Raw genomic sequence first — 19,260 nt, forward strand, 5'->3', positions numbered from 1 at the left:
AGATCTGATGGTGTTCAGAAGTCAGAAACCTCAACTTCTGAAAGGCATAATAATGCTTAGAAGAGGAAGGAGAAGTATGATAAGAGGAAGGTTCAATGCTACCGTTGTAAGAAGTTTGGTCACTTCGCTGCTGATTATTGGTCAAATAAGGAAAGGAAGTCAGAGAAAAGCAAATGTAACCATAGGAGATTCTGATGATGAATCTATGCTATTGATGGCTTCTGAATCTGATGATGCATATTTGACAAACTAGTGGTATATGGACACTGACTGCTCAAATCATCTTACTGGAAATAAGAAATGGTTGGTTGTTTTTGACTCTAGAAAGAGGACAAAAATCAGATGTGCTGATGATAAATACCTCAATGTCGGAGGTATGAGAAATGTCAGAGTAGTTCTGAATAATGGTAAAAAATCATTGATTCAGAATGTGTGGTATGTTCCTGGCATGAAAAGCAATTTGATAAGCGTAGGTTAATTAATTGAGAAAAGATTTTCAATTATCATGAAGGACAATCTTTTGAAGTCATATGACTGTAACCAGAAGCTGATTATGAAGTCAAAACAAGGAAGGAATATGAAATTCAAAGTGAATGTTAAAACTGCAGACTCTGAATGCCTTAGTGCAACAAATGTTGTGAAGGAAAGTGAGCAGTGGCATAAAAAATTTGGTCATCTGAGTTTCAGAAGCTTAGGGCATCTAAATTCAAAGAAATTGGTACATGAGATTCCTACAATTAAGAAGCCATAGGAGTCATGCAGTGTCTGCATGAGAGGGAAGCAATCAAGACTACCATTTGCATGTGAAATGCCTCAAAGAGCAAAGCATGATCTAGGTGTGGTGCATTCTGATGTGTGTGGACCATTTCCAGTATCTTCACTTGGAGGGAATACATAATTTGCGTCATTTATTGATGAGTAGGGATGACGTGGGTATCCCTTATAAAGTTCAAACACAAAGTGTTTGCTGAATTTAAGAAATTCAAAATAAAGGCTGAGAATCAGAGTAGTCAGAAGCTGAAAATTCTCAGAACTAATGGTGGAGGTGAGTATAACTCTACAAAATTCATAAAGTTCTATGAGGAAAATGAAATTGAGCATGAGGTGATTGTTTCATACACTCCTCAACAAAATGGTCTTGTTGAAAGAAGAAATTGAACTTTGCTTGATATGACAAGGAGCATACTGAAGGAGAAGAAACTACCTCACACCTTGTGGGGAGAAGTTGTTGCCACTGCAGTATATGTGCTCAACAGGTGTCCAACCAAGAAGTTGAAGAAAATTGTTCCTTTAGAGAAGTGGACTAAAGATAAGAAAAGTGTGAGTCATCTCAAGGTGTTTATTTCTATTTGTTACAAACATGTTCTAGATGCTAAATAAAATAAAAACAAATGATATTCACAATTTTTTTTGTCAATTCATAAACAACATAAATAATCAAACACAAAATATTTAATATTTCAAATACTTTGAAATATATTAAAGTGTAAATAAAATATTGATAAATGTCACAAAATCATTATATGATGAATTTTTAAATGAATTATTTTCTCGTCTTGATGATCCATTTAATCCTATAAAATATATATGAAATTAAATTCTAGATAATATGCAACTCATATACTAAAAGTATATATCGATATGTAATACAACACAACAACTTATAAAAAAATTAAGTTATTACAAACAAAATAATAAATAAAATGAATAAAATAAAACACGTGAAAAAAAAGAAAGAAAGTTGAGTCATAGTAAAAAAAATAATGGAGTTGTCGTTAAAAAAATATGGAGAATTTTTGATAAGGTGACAAATTAATATATAATATTTATTAAGGACACTTTAGAATTATAATAAAAAAATAAGGGTAAATTTATCGATATAACAAAAATAGATTTTACCCCTCCCTTAAAAAAAACCAATTAGGGGGAACGAAAACTACTCCATGAGGGATTCAGATTATACTTGTTCTTTAGTGACCGGGTCCCAAACAACGCCCTTAATTGTCATTACTCACAATAATGAATATTCAAGTATATAAATGATAAGTACTGCACTCGGGGGACATGTTTGGATATGTTAATGCCACAAGATGGTCTTTAAATGCTTGCCTACTAACAACTTTCCTAGGGCGGCCTTTGGCTAGCCAACTCTTCCTATTTGGACTAATTCATTCTCGGTCATGGTCGGAAAATCTACCCTCACAATTTTTCGTAATGTACACAACCCCCAAACAAGAGGCCTAATGGAACGAAATGCTTAAGGAGAAAGTCATCTAAACAATTGTTGAATTATTAATTCCTTGTGTCGAAGCAGGTTGTTCGACAGAAGTAAGGAAGTGTCGAATCACCTAGTGTGTTGAGTTGTATTAGTGTGTCGAAGTGTCGAAGCATGCTGGTTCACACAAGATTTTGACTTAGGTCTATTTTTAGTAGTGTTAACTATTTTGGGCTTTTATAGTTTTAGGCCTTAGCTTAGTGGGCAAGTTAACTTAAATATATAAATAGAGGGAGTAACCCTTATTCTTGTAATGAAGTGAATGTTGTATTCATAATATTGTATTCACAATATTTTACAGTTGCAAAGTGAATAAGAAGTTTCTCCACAGGTTGTGGCCAGAAGGAAACTCTGCAGAAAATTCTTCTTCTCCTTAATCGTTCTTTATTTTCTTTCTCAACTGTTCTTCTCTTTTTCATTGTTATTGTGTGGGTGATAACAAACTTGTTCATCGAGATTGATTGAAATTCTCCATAGATTGTGGTGGATTTCCAACATCTGATATCAAGAACTTCAATTTAAACGATTTGTGGGAAGAAAATCACGATGATAATGAATCATCCAAACAGGCGTTTTCCAGCAAATCTTGTGATTCTCAAGAATAACAATTTGAGAATTGGTGCAAGCAGATAAAGGTTGTATTCTATTATCAAGATCTTTGGGATCTTGTGAAGGAAGGAGTAACAACGCTTGCAGAAAACACGACAGATCAAGAAAAGGCTATACATAAAGAATTGAAGAAGAAAGATTATAAAGCTCTCTTTATAATCCATTAATATGTTGATGCATATAACTTTGAAAAGGTTAGTGATGTAGAGTCAGCGAAAGAAGCATGAGAAATTCTGGAGAAGTCGTTTGGAGGCACAGAGAAGGTGAAAGAGGTGAGGTTACAAACTCACAAAAGGACATATGAATTACTTCAGATGGAAGACAATGAAAGCATAACTAATTTCTTCACTAAGGTTACGAAACTGGTGAATCAAATTAAGGTATGTGGATAAGTGTTGACATCAAGATCTGTTATTGGAAAGATCTTGAGGTCGTTGGCTCCAAAGTTCGACCACATGGTAGTAGCCATAGAAGAGTCGAAAGATTTGTCGAAACTGAAAAAGGAAGAGCTTCAAGGGACGCTTAAATATCATAAAAAAAGAATGGCTGAAAGAGCTGCAGGAAAGTCGAAGAGTGATATGGCTTTGCAGGCGTAATCAACAAAAGAAAGGAAAGGCGAAGGAAGCTGGAATAGCAACAAAGACAAAGGAGGCTACAATAATTCGACTGGTCGAAATCAGCAAGGAAGCTGGTCGAATAAGAGAAAACCCTGGCGCCAAGGCAACCAAAGAGGTGGTGCTGTAGGTAGAGGAAGAGGTGGTGGTCAAAAGCCAGACATGAGTCACATTTAGTGTTACAATTGTCAGAAGCATGATCAATATTCTAGTGATTGTCCAGAAAAGCAGAAGAATCAAGAAACTTATGCAAAGCTGGCGAAATATGAAGAAGAAGAGATGTCGCTGATGGTTACAACGAGAGATGAAGAGAGATTCAGGGACCAATGGTACTTGGACTCAGGATGCTCATCACACATGTCTGGAAGGAAAGATTGGTTTGTCAACATAAAGCCCTCAATGAAGAACATGGTGAAATTTGCAAATGACAATACTCTAGCAGCTGAAGGTGTTGGTGATGTTCTGATTATGAGGAAAAAAGTCAAGAGGTCAGTAATTTCAAATGTGTTGTACATACCAGGCATGAAGAGAAATTTGCTCAATATAAGACAGTTAGTTGAAAAGAACTACAAGGTGTCGATCCAAGAAAAGATTATGAGAGTTCTCGACTCAAATGAAAGGTTGATCTTGAAGGCTCAAATGTCTTAGAATAAGATCTTTAAGATTGAGCTTAATGTGATGGAGCATAAGTGTCTTGCAACAACAGCCAGCAGAGATGAATTAATATGGCATTATAGACTTGGTCATTTCAATTTCAAAGACATCAGAGATTTGAAGAGAAGAAATATGGTTTTAGAATTACCAAAAATAGACATTTCAAACGAAGTGTGTGAAGAATGTGTGCCGACGAAGAAGCACAAGAACAACTTCAGTAAGGATGCATGAAGCAGGTCGAAGGCAACTCTTGAAGTCATATACTCTGATGTATGTGGTCATATCCATGTGGATTCGATTGGAGGTAATAGATACTTTGTTACATTCATAGATGATTTTAGTCAAAACTGTGGGCTTACCTGATCAAGAAGAAAAGTGGAGTGATCGAGGTATTTGCCAAGTTTAAATCTATGATCGAAAGACAAAGCGGTCGAAAGATCAAGATTCTGAGGACTGATGGTGGTGGAGAATATGTGTCAAAATACTTCGACATATTATGTGTGAAAGAAGGGATTATGCATGAGATGGTGCCACACTCCACTCCACAGCAGAATAAAGTGAGAAAGGAAGAATAGAACCATCATGAATATGGTTAGAAGTATGTTGAAAGGTAAGCATCTACCCAAAGAATTATGAGGAGAAGTTGTGTCGACTATGACATATATCCTGAACAGATGTCCGACGAAGAAGCTAGAAGGAATCACGCTAGAAGAATGTTGGTCTAGTGTCAAGCCTAACTTGAGTCATCTGAAGGTGGTCGGATCTATAACACATAAACATGTGCCAGATCAGTTGAGAAGAAAACTTGATGACAAGTCAAGTCAGATGATCCTGATAGGATATCATTTGACTGAAGGATACGAGTTGTTTGACCCATTGAATAAGCAAATGGTGATCAACAGGGACGTGATCATATATGAACTTAAGGAATGAGATTGGACTGAGAATGTTAAGAAGAATTCAGTGAGAATCTTTTGTGATGAACCAACTAGTGAAGTCGAAAGAGAAGTTCGACAAGAAGTCATAGGTGAAGTAGGCCCAAGCAGACCTCAACGAACAAGACACATGCCTGCAAGGTTGCAAGAATGTGTGATTACACCAAATGATGTGATCAATGAAGAAGGTGAGCTGGTACATTATGCTTTCTACGCAGATGACGAACCAATCAATGCAGCTGAGGCATTGAAAGATTCAAAGTGGATGAAAGCAATGAACGAAGAACTGAAGTCAATCGACGTCAATAACACTCTGTCACTTGTCGAATTGTCCCAAGACAAGAAGAAAATTAATGTGAAATGGGTATACGAGGTAAAGTTGAATTCCAAAGGAGAAGTGACTCGACACAAGGCGAGACTTGTGACGAAATGATTTCTTTAGAAAGAAGGAATCGACTTTGACGAAGTTTTTGCACCAGTTGCTTGGAGTTCGAGAAAGGAGCCAGTAATGACATTATTGTCCTGCGAAGCAGAATACATAGTTGATTCTCTTTGTGCATGTCATGCAACGTGGATGATGAATCTGGTTGAAGAGATAACATCGAAGAGCCATGAAGCAATTACCATGAAGATCGACAATATGTCAGCTATCAATCTAGCAAAAAATCCGATAGCACGTGATCGAACCAAGCACATCGAGATGAGGTTCCATTATCTTCGAGAGCAGGTAGCAGATGGCAAGATGAATGTGGAACACTACAGAACTGAGAATCAGATTGTAGACATCATGACGAAGGGAGTGTAGGTCGAAGTGTTTAGAAGACTAAGAGCTATGATGAATGTAGATAGCTTAAACACAATGAATTATGTGGTGTGTTGAATTGTAATTCCTTGTGTCGAAGCAGGTTGCTCGACAGAAGTAAGGAAGTGTCAAATCATCTATTGTGTTGAGTTGTATTAGTGTGTTGAAGTGTCAAAGCATGTTGCTTCACACATAATTTCAACTTAGGCATATTTTTAGTAATGTTAACTATTTTGGGCTTTTATAGTTTTAGGCCTTGGCTTAGTGAGCACGTTAACTTAAATCTATAAATAGAGGGTGTAACCCTTATTCTTGTAATGAAGTGAATGTTGTATTCATAACATTGTATTAACAGTATTTTGCAGTTGCAGACTGAATAAGAAATTTTTTCACAAGTTGTAGGCAGAGAGAAACTCTGCAGAAATTGTGTGGGTGATAATAATCTTGTTCATCAAGATTGATTGAAATTCTCTATAGATTAGTGGAACGAGATGCTTAAGGAGAAAATCATCTAAACCATTAGGCCATATATAAGAACCGAGACTCCAAATTCGACCATTACAATTTCTCGGATGTAGATAATATAATGTTAAACATGTTTTGAATATATTGAAGAAAAGAAAAGAAAAAGAGAAAATAGGTAACATTATGTTATTACGAAGAAAAGCAATAAAAGTGAGAAATGAAGATAAGAACATATTTCAACATAGTTAAAAAAAACTGCTAAAAGAAAAAGAGACATCAAAGTTAGTTGAATGAGAAGAGGAGTGTAGATCGCTCCACTCATCAAAGAAATAACGACAATGGCATCACCAGCGGCGGCGAGGTCGCCGGTACCATCCGCCGCTACTCCACTCTCACGCCTCTCAACATTCAAAAACCCCGTTACCACCACAGCTTCCTCCGCACTCGATTCCTTAGCCTCCGATCCCATCTTCTCCGCATTCCTCTCCCCTTCGTTCTCCTCAACCACCTTCTCCGCTGCCGCACTCTCCTCCGGATCCCCTGCCTCAACCGCCGAAAAACTCCACCATGCCATCGGCCTCCTCGAGAATCAGCTCCGTTCCGAAGTCCTCTCCCGTCACGACGAACTTCTCTCTCAGCTCTCCTCCCTCCACCACGCCGATCACGCTCTCTCAACACTACGATCCGCTCTTTCTTCCCTCCAATCCTCTCTCCGTCGCCTCCGTTCCGAACTCTCCGATCCACACCGTTCCATCGCCTCCAAAACCGCACAGCTCTCCAACCTTCACCGGACCACGGAACTCCTCCAACACTCCGTCCGTGCACTCCGCCTCTCGAAGAAGCTTCGAGATCTCATGGCTGTTGAGCCTGACAAGCTCGATCTTGCTAAGGCTGCACAGTTCCACTCCGAGATCATCAGCCTGTGCAACGAATACGACCTAACTGGAATCGAAGTTGTTGACGAAGAGCTTCGCTGGGTGAGGGAAAGTGGAGATCTGTTGAGGAACGAAGCAATGAAGGTTCTTGAAAGAGGAATGGAAGGGTTGAATCAAGCAGAAGTTGGTACTGGCTTGCAGGTTTTCTACAATCTTGGTGAATTGAAGGTTACTGTGGAGCAAGTGATCAACAAGTATAAGGGAATGGGTACGAAGAGTGTGAGTGTGGCATTGGATATGAAGGCAATTACTGGATCGAGTGCGAGCGGGTTTGGCCCCGGTGGAATTAGGGGCACTGGAACCCCTCAGATTGGAGGAGGAGCTAAGGCTAAAGAAGCTCTGTGGCAGAGATTGGCGAATTGTATGGATCAATTGCATTCCCTTACTGTGGCAGTGTGGCATTTGCAGAGGGTGCTTTCAAAAAAGCGTGACCCGTTTACCCATGTTTTGTTGCTTGATGAAGTCATCCAGGTTAGGAGAGGATCATTCTCATCAGTATTTTGTGATCATACTTCATTTTACATGAAAATGGAACTATTATGTCTTGCTTTACTTGGATTCATGTATTCATACATGATTGTGTGCATCATACAAAGGAATCCTACATGAACTGTGATTTTATTAGACACTGGCTTCTTATCTGCATATTAATGTTTTTAGAAGCTTTCTGGTTTAACTTCTTGATAAGGATCTATGAACCTATGAAACTTTTTTTCAAGTGAAAAATTGTAAGCTTGTTTTAATTGAGAAATTCTCAAAAGTTATTAGAAGCTAATCCAAACTGGGTCCTTTGACTTCCCTGGTTTAAATGGGAAAGGAAATACTAGTACTTCTATCCTACAAGGGATTTACTGATATAATTGTGTAACACATACATGTGGATTATATAAAGCTTCCAACTTTCATCCTGTTGAAGAAACCAAATTTTGGGGGTTGAATTTAAGTTCGGAGCTTGTAGGAATTGTCAACACAACCATGTTACTTTGTTTTTAGTTTTTGAAACCTGATTTAATGTGAAGTTTAGTGTATGGGAGTTATTTTTTGTGTGTTCTTTTTCTAAATGGAAGCAATAGGGAATTACAGTAATAGCTTGAATAGTGTCAAGGAATTAATATCACATTATAAGTTCATTTTGTAATGATTCTTATGAAGAAATGGACATGACAACATGTCAAGATTTATAAATCTATTGAAGGCATGTGACAAAGTTCTGTAAATGCCAGAGATCCCACAAGTATGATCATTTCCTTTTTAAAAAAAACGAAAATTCAGTAAATTCGCTGTGCTTTATGAATCATTTGCCAGCCTTGTAAATCCCTTCTTTCTGTGATTTTTTCCCACCCTGTTACAATGTTGTTAAATAGAAGCTATATCGGTGCTATGCCGCTATGGCGTAGGGGAATATGGACAAACCACTATTGTCCTACGTATGATATGCTATTTGGTACAAAATGTTGTTAAATTGTCGATATAGTGGCGGTATAGCACTATTATATAGCAGAATATTAACAATCCACTATTTTCCGTTATCCGGGATTGACAACTTATTGTTCTTTGAAGTTGAGGTGATCAGATGTGGTGGGATTACTTATGTTACTGTACTAATATAAGGGAAGAGAGAGTATGCCATAAGGAGATAAGGTCTATTGTTTCTTGTTTCTCATTTTTGTATAGTTATTCATTCAGATAGGCTTTCAGACAGTCAAAGATATTTATATCTTAGCTTATGCTGTAAATAGGATGCAGGGTAGGAAATCGTAAAAATTTATGCCAGCTCATTTACTTCTGATTCTGATGCACCAAACATCACTGGATGGGTTGCATTGTATTGGACATGATCAATACATAATCTCCTGAAGTTGTATTCTTTCATTTGTATTCAGAATAGAATAAAGTGATTAGTATGCTAGATGTACAAAGATGCTGCATTGAGTTTTTTTAATGATGTCTTTTATCTAGGTTTTTAAAAATAATACCATCTTGTGCCAAGGGAGAAAAACATCTCCGATAGACTTTATAGGGTGTCTGAGCTGTTAAGGAAAGAGAACATGAGAGACATATATTGCAAAAATATATAGACCAAAAATAATAATTATATACTAGTTTACAGTGATTCTAATTATTGTTATTACATGATTTTTTCAACCTATGCAATGAGTTTGGCTACTATTTATATATACTTCCCTACTGGATCTGTCATACTTTGACAGTAATGGGTTCTTATCAAGGACCATTGATTGCACTTGCTCTTTCGGAGTAGCTGCTATCAGTCACAATTTTTTATTTTCTAATTATATTTTTTCTCCGCTGTTCTAACATTGACTGCTGCTGAATAGGAAGGTGATCCTATGTTAACGGATCGAGTCTGGGAGGCCATTGCAAAAGCTTTTGCAAGCCAAATGAAATCTGCTTTCACTGCTTCAAGTTTTGTTAAAGAGATTTTTACGATGGGATATCCAAAGCTTTACTCCATGATAGAAAATCTCCTCGAAAGAATTTCACGTGACACAGATGTCAAAGGAGTGTTACCAGCAATTAATTCAGCTGGAAAAGAGCAGATAGTTTCAGCTGTGGAAATATTCCAGTCTGCATTTTTGGGTCACTGCTTGAGTCGTCTCTCAGATATAGTGAACAGTGTATTTCCAATGTCCAGTCGTGGAAGTGTTCCCTCCAGGGAACAAATATCAAGAATAATAACGCGCATTCAGGAAGAGATAGAAGCTGTTCAGATGGATGCACGCCTTACTCTTCTTGTTTTGCGTGAAATTGGCAAGGTTTTGCTTCTTTTTGCTGAGCGAGCTGAATACCAGGTAAACAGTGAAGACCTCATTGTATTTAAGGTGCTATTTGCTATTTATAAAATGCTTTATAAACTACATTTATTAGTCAGGAGGTATTAAACAGCTAGCCAGTTTGTGTTTTTTCAGGAAAGCTATCCAATTAACTGTCAATCTTTTATTTTTTTGTTTATTAAGGATTATTCCATGACAAGGAAAGAGGGGATACACGGAGAGGAAAATAATGTTAACTAAAGTTATGCATATATATCAGTAAATAATGGTTCTGTATTCTTTAGTTGCAGAGTTCATTTGTGCATGTGTTGCCAAATCTTGTGACATTACTACTTTACTGATCAACTACCACTGAAATATGAAACTTGTTTTTCTTTGTTGGTATGTTATTATATTAAATAATTAATGTTTAAGCTAGGCTTATCAAGCATCAAGCATCAAGCATCAACCATCTATGTATGTTACTAACATGTGACTTGTCATATGATGATAGAACTAGAATGAACTGGTATATTATTACTGAAAATCGGGAGGAATCCCCTTTGATTACAATGGTAGCACTTCAAGGGTCTGCCTACCTCCCAATGCCAAAAGGCCCTATTCCTCTCAAATTACAAGATAATCCCTTCTCTAATCCTCCTCTCTATTTATAGGCAACATGCCTTATTTGGCCTAATTAACCCTCAACAAACTACTAACTATCCCATTAACTACTAACCAACTACTTAACTAACAATAACAGACCTATCATATGGTGAGGCACAGTCTTTGATGATAGGCACTTACCATGGACGTGTAATGCTTAAATTATAAAGAACTTGAACTTAGTCAATCTCTGAGTATACAATTTTAAAGTAGCTATTTGATGTGATAATTGAACTTAGTCAATCAGGAAATATAGTGAGTTTGCCAACTTATTTCCCTTAGTCTCGTGGATAAATTTTTATATCCAAAGATATGTTAAGTCTCAACAAAAGGTAATGGCTAACCTAATGCGTATTCCACATTTAAGCTTAATGGGATTGTGAATTTGTGACATGTAAGTTGTAACTTCTTTAGCTAGTTACTGAGTTAGAGAATTAATTTGACAGTGTTAGATGATATGCTATAAAAAGGGGAAAGGAAAATTAACAAGGGTTATCTTTGGTTTTAGAAAGGAATTTAGAGCGGGAGAGAACTGGGACTCTACAATACCTGGAATGGAATGTAATAAAGTCTCTATCAACAAACACTATTTTCTTCTGAGTTATTAGCCAGTTCCTATTATATTGGTTTTAAGAGATGCACCTTCATGCCTCCAGAATGTGCAATGTCGTAATCACTTTTATTATTGAGTGAGAAAGTACCGATCTTTCTTTCCTGTTCAGTTTCTGTTTATAGGTTTTGTAATACTGAAAGTGCTGTCGCTGTATGTTTTCTCTGGTTACCTTAAGGCAATATTTTTATTCTGTGGATGAGTTTTCAAATCCTTAATCTTTAGAAACTTTTAGTCCATTTTATACACGAGAAAGGAAGACTATTTTAGAAGTACAGTCTAATCTTTTAATTATTCATTTTCATTGTTATGGCAGATATCCACTGGTCCTGAGTCACGTCAAGTAAATGGCCCTGCAACACCTGCACAGCTCAAGAACTTTACATTGTGTCAACATCTGCAAGATGTTCATTCACGGATATCAACCATGCTTAAAGGAATGCCCAGTATTGCTGCAGACGTGTTGTCTGCTTCGCTGGGTGCAGTATATGGCGTTGCATGTGACTCAGTAACGCCTTTATTCCAGTCAATGCTCGATCGTCTTGAGTCTTGTATATTGCAAATACATGATCATAATTTTGGAATGCTTGGAATGGATGCTGCTATGGACAATAATGCATCACCTTACATGGAGGAGCTCCAGAAATGTATTCTTCACTTCCGCAGTGAGTTTCTATCTAAGTTGTTGCCTTCCAGAAAAACTGCAACACCGGGAATTGAAAACTTATGCACCAGGCTTGTCCAGAGTATGGCTTCCCGTGTTCTGGTATTCTTCATTCGGCATGCCTCTCTTGTCAGACCACTTTCAGAATCAGGGAAATTGAGAATGGCTAGGGATATGGCTGAATTGGAGTTAGCTGTGGGTCAAAATTTGTTCCCTGTTGAGCAACTTGGTTCCCCATATCGAGCACTTAGAGCATTTCGTCCACTTATATTCTTGGAAACTTCCCAGCTTGCATCATCTACCCTTCTTCAAGATCTGCCACCAAATGTTATACTTCATCATCTGTATACCCGCGGTCCTGAAGAATTGCAGTCACCTCTACAAAGAAACAAGCTGACTCCATTGCAGTATTCATTGTGGCTTGATTCACAAGGGGAGGATCAAATATGGAAGGGCATCAAAGCAACACTTGATGATTATGCTACAAATGTGAGGAGTAGAAGAGATAAGGAGTTTAGCCCTGTTTATCCTCTTATGATTCAATTGGGTTCATCGTTGACTGAAAAGACTAAGGCTTCCTCAAACTCTTGATCCAGTAAATATTGTGGTCTAGCAATAAATCAAATGTGTAACTTCCCAGGTTGTTTTTTGAAAGTTGTTAGAAATGATTTAGTTGCGGAAACATGAGGAAGAGGCCTGCTAGTTCTGCTGGTATGCACAAGGTACAAACTCTTAAATGATTTAATAGGTTTGTACTTTTATTTTTTTTCTTCTTCCTTACCTTTTTTATATAATGGAACTACCGTTGTTGGTTCAAGTTCCTAATCAGTTGATAGTTGTATTCAAATGTAGAGAAATATAACTTTTTGATGAAGATAGTAACAAGTGCTGTTATAAACTCCCCATTATTAATGAGTATTTAATCCATTATTAAAATGCTACAATGTTTGCATCAGTATTGAAAATCAACACATTTGTTCAAAGGCGGAGTGGACCATAATGAAAATTGTTCTTTTGAAATTGATGTATTCATGACAAACAATCATTCCCAGCATATGTTTTGATTATTTATAAGAATATTAATGCGATACATTGCTGTCAGTGTAAAACAACTTTACATTGACAACCATTCAAAATCAATAGACTTGCCACATTAGATTTATGTTTCTAATACGTAGCCATGTTTTTCTGTGGTAGCATGCACTATGAATTCCCTCATGACTCATGCCCCGACCCAAAATCCTTGGTTTGCCTCTAATTCCCACTCCTGTAACTTCTGCCGGCAAGGGATATCTCTTATTTTCTCTCCAAGTCTGTCCACAAATTCTCAAAAACATGGTGGTTCTGTTTTCTTGAACAGATTAATATGACTGTTCGCATAATGATACAACCAATATTTTTTATAACCTCATTAGTAACTCAACTGCACTTTCTGGCCATTTCCCCCCTTCATTTTCTTGATGTTGTGGGATATTATTACTCTAAGTAACCAATGTTATCTAGCCTGTTTTGTTTGGCTCTGATATACATGTTCTTGGCCCTTGTTTTGCTAAAATCTTAGTTGATTTCTACCTATGTGTTATTTTCTCCATCTTTTGTTGATCTTTATAGCATTAAATTTAATAGAATTTGAGGCTTTGATTTGTTATTGTGCTCTCTAAAAGTTTCCCTTTCTCTCTTTTAGGTACAGGTCATGCATGCTATCAAGGTTCTGTTCGGACAATGAGAGGTGACCCTGAAAAAACATTTTTATCATATTTGGCAACAAGTGTGGTGTTGTGTGGGAAGCCTTAGAACAGTGCCCAAGAAAGATACCGAAGAGTTCAGATGTAGACAACATTTTTCTTATGGAGACATCAGCTCTTAAAGTTTTATAATATATAGATTTTGCTTTTGGCTTTGTATTTTCATGTACTATTAAGATTGAATTTATTTACACTAAAAAAAAAGAGTGAATTTATTTCTATAATTAACTGACAATTGAATTTGACCCTTTCAAATAAGTTAACTCAATATAAAACTTTTAAAAGGACACCAATGTCCTTCATTCAAGCGTAAAGTGCAGACAATTAATGTGCAAAATAAGGTACTCAAACATTCGCAAGGTCACAATACTTCAAAAGCAGATGCAACTGCATTGTTAATACTGGTAACTAGTTATTTTGCGAATCACGTAATAAAATCCTTTGTTAATTTGAGACTTTTCCTGTGTTATTATTGCAAATGACCCTTATTCTTCCTGTCAACCATTTTCTCTCCTATGCCACCACTTCTCTGGTTAGCATACAGACAGGGAACAAATTTTCCCACCCCCAAAACAGCATCCTTCATGCGAGATAATTGGAGTTTCCACTTCTTCAAACCTACACTTGAAGTCTTGTTTGAATCATTGTTGACTAGACTTTCATTACTTGAAACAAAGTTTTCTTTTTCTCCATTATTTCCATGACTCATGGCTAGTGAAACAAAAGGTAGATTAAACATAGGTGAAGCCCTTTTCACCACCACAAAACAACCATCCTTGACGCTTGATAACGAAGGCATCCAACTCTTTATCGATACATTTGATATCTTGTTGTCATCGTCATTTTTCAAGCGAGTTTCACTACCAGATAATTGCGGTACCCAACCCATCAAACCTTTACCACTTCTATGAGGCATGCATTTAAGTATATTCCAAACATAATCGGTCGCTTCTCTAATATTTATTTGGCCCGTGGCTAATGAAATATATTGTGGATAATAGAAAAACATTATCTGAGAAGGTGTAATGGTGTTCAAAGATTTAAGTTGCGTGCTTACGAGTTTGTTATTGCGGATATCATGCTTAAGCTCTAAGTTACCGTCACTTGACCACCATTGTCTCATGCCATGAGCCTCGAGAAATCTCTGGTCTTCATTTGAGACAACAAACAACTTGGCTCCATTTTGCTCATTTGCAGCATCCGTATTCTCCACATCGACGATCTTCTCTCTTTTTCTATCGGTATGGATATAAAAGTGACTGATCCAGTCATTGTTGTTAACATAAAGATGAGGAACCCATTTTCCTTTCCCGAAACCAGCGTCCATCAACCGCAGTAACACAGGCATGATTCTCTTCGATTCTATAGTATAAGTCTCGTCCACATCGTTGCTGACTCGAGGTTCACTACTCAAGGGAAGGTGAAGCATAGGCTTGATTCGATTCCAAACACATTCAGCTTTTTCTCCAATTTTTCCAAGACTCATAGCAAGTGAAACAGAAGGCGGATTAAACAAATGTGTTTCCACATTAATCCTTTCCTTCGCCAATTCCTTTCCGACTTGAAGACCAAATCCAGCGCCTAGAGAATGTCCTGCAATGCAAACATTTCTGCTTCCATGTGTTTCAGAAACTGATCTTATCGCATCCATAGTTACTTTAAACCTTGCAGAGTCCTTCAAGCTTTCCAAAGCAACGAAGCGGAAATCATCTTCCAAATCTCTTCGCATTGTAGGGATTCTGATCAATGTTCCTCTAAGTGCTAATACAGCTCTAGGGGCACCAACTGGTTTAAATGGTTTGAGTTCAGACAATGACGCGGATCGATCCCATTCGAATATTGCACCGAAAATGGACCCATCTCTTTCATCAATCAATACTTGTGTAGGCTTATACTTGAAGGGAATCCAAAAATCTCGAGCTAATGAATTCTCTCGTGTTCTATTCTCTTGTCTGTCAAGTTCAAGCGAGTACACTGCTTGTATAAGGCTTGCAATGGCTCTTCGTTTATAACTCGCATCATTCCTGTTTACAATAAAATGCTTATCAATAATGTTGTTGGTTTGATAAAGTTTTGAACTTTATACACATTTGTTACAACCCATTATGCCAACATACTAAAAAATTTCAACAAAAAATCATATGAATGTAATGCAACCATTTAGTGTTGGTATGTCTCTAGCACATGAATAACATAACAAATGGTTCACTTCTAAGATCATGCATCATCAAATCCAAAGGTAATTACTACTTACTTACCATTTAGGATTGATGAAGTCCCTCCAATCAAGTGTTGTGATCAAGCTGTGAAGATCAGACCCTTTCTCCACAACCTGGTTTGCCATGAATCAATGTAGCAAAAGGTTTTCCAATTTCCTATGTGATGACTATGTTAATAAATTGATTGAACAAACTTTGACTTCTTAGTGGAAAATCAACCGATAATAATAATGCTTCATTATATGGTTTTCTTATATCAGATAGATATAACAAAATTTAGATAAACAAAATTAAAATCAATGCAATCTAGGAATGTCAACTTAATAGAAACCGTCCAAAATCCTTCTTGGGAGTGTTGATATCCATTACTGTATTTTTTTAAATGTTTTGAAATATATATACAAAAATATTTAGAAAAGTGAGTTGGAGACTTTATAAGATGACAATGCTAGATGATGCCTTGGTCCGGCGGCCTCTTTCTTGGTATGACGGTGTATTAAGGAGGGAACACTCTAACATCTAAGTTAATGAATGGTCGAGCCAGAAAGTGAAATATTTTTAGATTTTTCAGAGTGTATATCTTGTTTATGACGCTTGTGATTTATTTTTATAGAGATCTTATTAGAATTTATTCTAGTTCTCGTCCTTTGGATTTAATCAAGACCGTTCATATTAACTGATGTCGAGATTTAGGCTTCATCTAGCATTATCATCTTATCAAGTCTCCACCTCTGACACATAAGCCAGTGAATGGTCGAACCCGGAAGTGAAATGTTTTTAGGTTTTCATGAGTGTATACCTTGTTTATGACGTCTTCCATTCCTTTTATAGAGATCTTATTAAAGTTTCTCCGGGTTCTCGTCTTTTAGATTTAATCAAGACCGTTCATATTGAAAGATGTCAAAATTTGATTCATTATGTTATCCAATGGTCTTACCTTTATTTTATGTTTGGATCAAGTGTTTTTTTAGGGCAAGTCCATTTTTGCTCTTCAAATCCTAGAACCTCGCGCTTAGTGGTAATTTCATGACGCCATTGTTTTAATGTCATCCTTATTGCAAATATCTTTGTCTTTTGGGCTTATATGTTCTTTCTCTTATAGGGTCGAGATCAGTTTAGATCAATCGTGACATGAGTCCATAGACTATAATGATATTAGGCTAATTTCAATCCTGTCTCGGTCCATGTAGGAATGATTTCCCCCAAGTATGGCATGAGAGGTTTAAGATTGTAAATCTTTTTGTGGTTAGAATTTTAGAAATGATTATAATGGAGTTTCCTCCATCTTTTCTCTATCTTTTCCCTTTAGTTTTTTTGGTATTCTTAGATCTTGCTGTCAATAAATATTTCCTTGATTTATGTTCTAGTAAATCATGTTAGAAAACTACGCCGAATTTCCTCTTAGTCAGATTCGTAAAAACAATAATATGCGGAAGCATAAAAACACACACACAATTGATAACGGAGTTCGGCCAAGTATGCCTACGTCTCCGGGCTGCTGCAGACCTTTTACTGAAAAGAGAAAAATATACTGTGTTTACAAACACTCAAAAGTTTCTCTCACCCACAACCCAATTACACCCAAGAGTTTCTCTCACAGAAATTTTTCTCACACTAGAAAATTTCTCTAACTCTCAAATTACAATTTTTCTGTCAAATGCAAATGTATTCATTGCCTTGAGAAGAATTGAATTTTCCTACAACTTCAATGAGTATTTATAGGATTCATGTGGTATACCTCATGTCCATGCAAAGTGACCTTTGTGATTTTCTCTTCACCAAAAACAATGTTCCAAATTCAAAGTTACTATTCTCTTGGTCAAAATTCAAAGTTACTATTCTCTTGGTCAAAATTCAAAGTTACTATGCTCTTGGTCAAAATTCAAAGTCACTATTCTCTTGGTCAAAATTCAAAGTTACTATTCTTTTGTTGACTGCCATTGAAAAATAGAGGGTGGAATAGTATGGCTAGAAATGTAGGCATGTGGATCTAACAATCTCCCACTTGAAGACTGACTTCAGTCGGTCTTCACACCTCGATCATGCAGCAGCCTCTCCTGCATATTATTCTAGCAGGCCAACTGAAGTTGAGCACAACTTCAGTTTGTCAATGGTCACCACCTTTGTCAACATGTATGCTGGATTCTTGCTTCCTAAGATCTTCCTTAATGTTAGTACCTCATCCTCAATCAGAGATCTGATGAAGTGATAACGGAGATCAATGTGCTTCGTTCGAGAGTGAAATGCTGAATTCTTTGCCAGATGTATTGCACTCTGACTATCACTGTACAAGACATTATCCTCTTGGATGAAACCCAACTCTGTTAACAATCCCTGAAGCCATATCAATTCTTTGCTAGCTTCTGTTACTGCGACATATTCAGCCTCTGTAGTGGATAGAGCAACAATCTTTTGTATCCGCGACATCCAACTAACAGCACTAGTACCAACAGTAAATATGTAACCAGTGGTGCTTCTTCGGTGATCAACTTCACCTGCAAAGTCTGCATCTACGTAGCCTTGTACTTTTAAATTACCTTTACTAAAGCACAAACACTTCTCCTTAGTGCCTCGTAGATATCTCAAAATCCATTTCACAGCTTCCCAATGAGCTTTACCTGGATTTGACATAAACCTGCTTACAACTCCCACTGCATGGCCAATGTCTGGCCTCGTGCAGACCATCGCGTACATCAAACTTCCTATGGCTGAAGCATATGGAATCTTAGCCATTAATTCCTTATCTTCCTCTGTCTTAGGGGACTGATCCTTTGATAGACGAAAATGACTAGCCAAAGGTGTGCTAACTGGTTTGGCGTTGTCCATGTTGAATCTCTGCAAAACACGGTTGATGTACTCTGTCTGAGATAACTGCAAGGTTCCCTTTTGCTTATCTCTCGTGATTTGCATTCCAAGGATCTTCTTCGCTGGACCTAAATCTTTCATGTCAAATTCTTTTGACAATTGTTTCTTCAAATTTCTGATCTCGGTCATATCTGGACCTGCTACTAACATATCATCGACATAAAGTAGCAAAATGATATAACTGGAGTTATATCTCTTGAAGAAACAACAGTGGTCAGCATTGCACTTCTTGAAACCTTCCTTGTGCATGAAGCTCTCAAACTTCATATACCACTGCCTTGGAGCTTGCTTTAGGCCATACAAGCTCTTCTTTAATCTGCACACCATATTCTTTTTCTCTGAGAAACCTTCTGGTTGGTGCATATAGATCTCCTCATTTAGGTCTCCGTGAAGAAATGCAGTCTTCACGTCCAACTGCTCCAAGTAGAGCT

At 37.1% G+C, this 19,260-nt stretch overlaps 2 protein-coding genes across 3 annotated transcripts; one reads left to right on the top strand and one right to left on the bottom strand.

Moving 5' to 3' along the window:
- The first annotated feature begins 6,558 nt into the window (after nucleotides 1-6,558).
- LOC127117769 (conserved oligomeric Golgi complex subunit 5) lies at nucleotides 6,559-13,980 on the top strand. Of its 2 annotated transcripts, XR_007802032.1 has the most exons (4): nucleotides 6,559-7,760; nucleotides 9,626-10,099; nucleotides 11,653-12,722; nucleotides 13,685-13,980. XR_007802032.1 is itself a non-coding variant. In XM_051047877.1 (3 exons), exons 1-3 carry the CDS (start codon nucleotides 6,693-6,695, stop codon nucleotides 12,589-12,591), a joined length of 2,481 nt encoding a protein of 826 aa, XP_050903834.1. In that variant the 5' UTR covers nucleotides 6,559-6,692; the 3' UTR covers nucleotides 12,592-12,944. The 2 variants fall into 2 exon arrangements, 1 of the variants encoding a protein (XP_050903834.1); XM_051047877.1 differs by lacking the exon at nucleotides 13,685-13,980 and having other exon boundaries at nucleotides 11,653-12,944.
- Nucleotides 13,981-14,212: 232 nt separating this feature from the next.
- LOC127117770 (GDSL esterase/lipase At4g10955-like) lies at nucleotides 14,213-16,141 on the bottom strand. The gene is made up of 2 exons (XM_051047878.1): nucleotides 16,004-16,141; nucleotides 14,213-15,769 (listed from the first exon to the last, which is right to left on the bottom strand). Exons 1-2 carry the CDS (start codon nucleotides 16,087-16,089, stop codon nucleotides 14,215-14,217), a joined length of 1,641 nt encoding a protein of 546 aa, XP_050903835.1. The 5' UTR covers nucleotides 16,090-16,141; the 3' UTR covers nucleotides 14,213-14,214.
- Nucleotides 16,142-19,260: the final 3,119 nt, after the last annotated feature.

This window comes from Lathyrus oleraceus, chromosome 2, assembly GCF_024323335.1.
Source record: "Lathyrus oleraceus cultivar Zhongwan6 chromosome 2, CAAS_Psat_ZW6_1.0, whole genome shotgun sequence".
NCBI classification, from domain to species: Eukaryota; Viridiplantae; Streptophyta; class Magnoliopsida; order Fabales; family Fabaceae; genus Lathyrus; species Lathyrus oleraceus.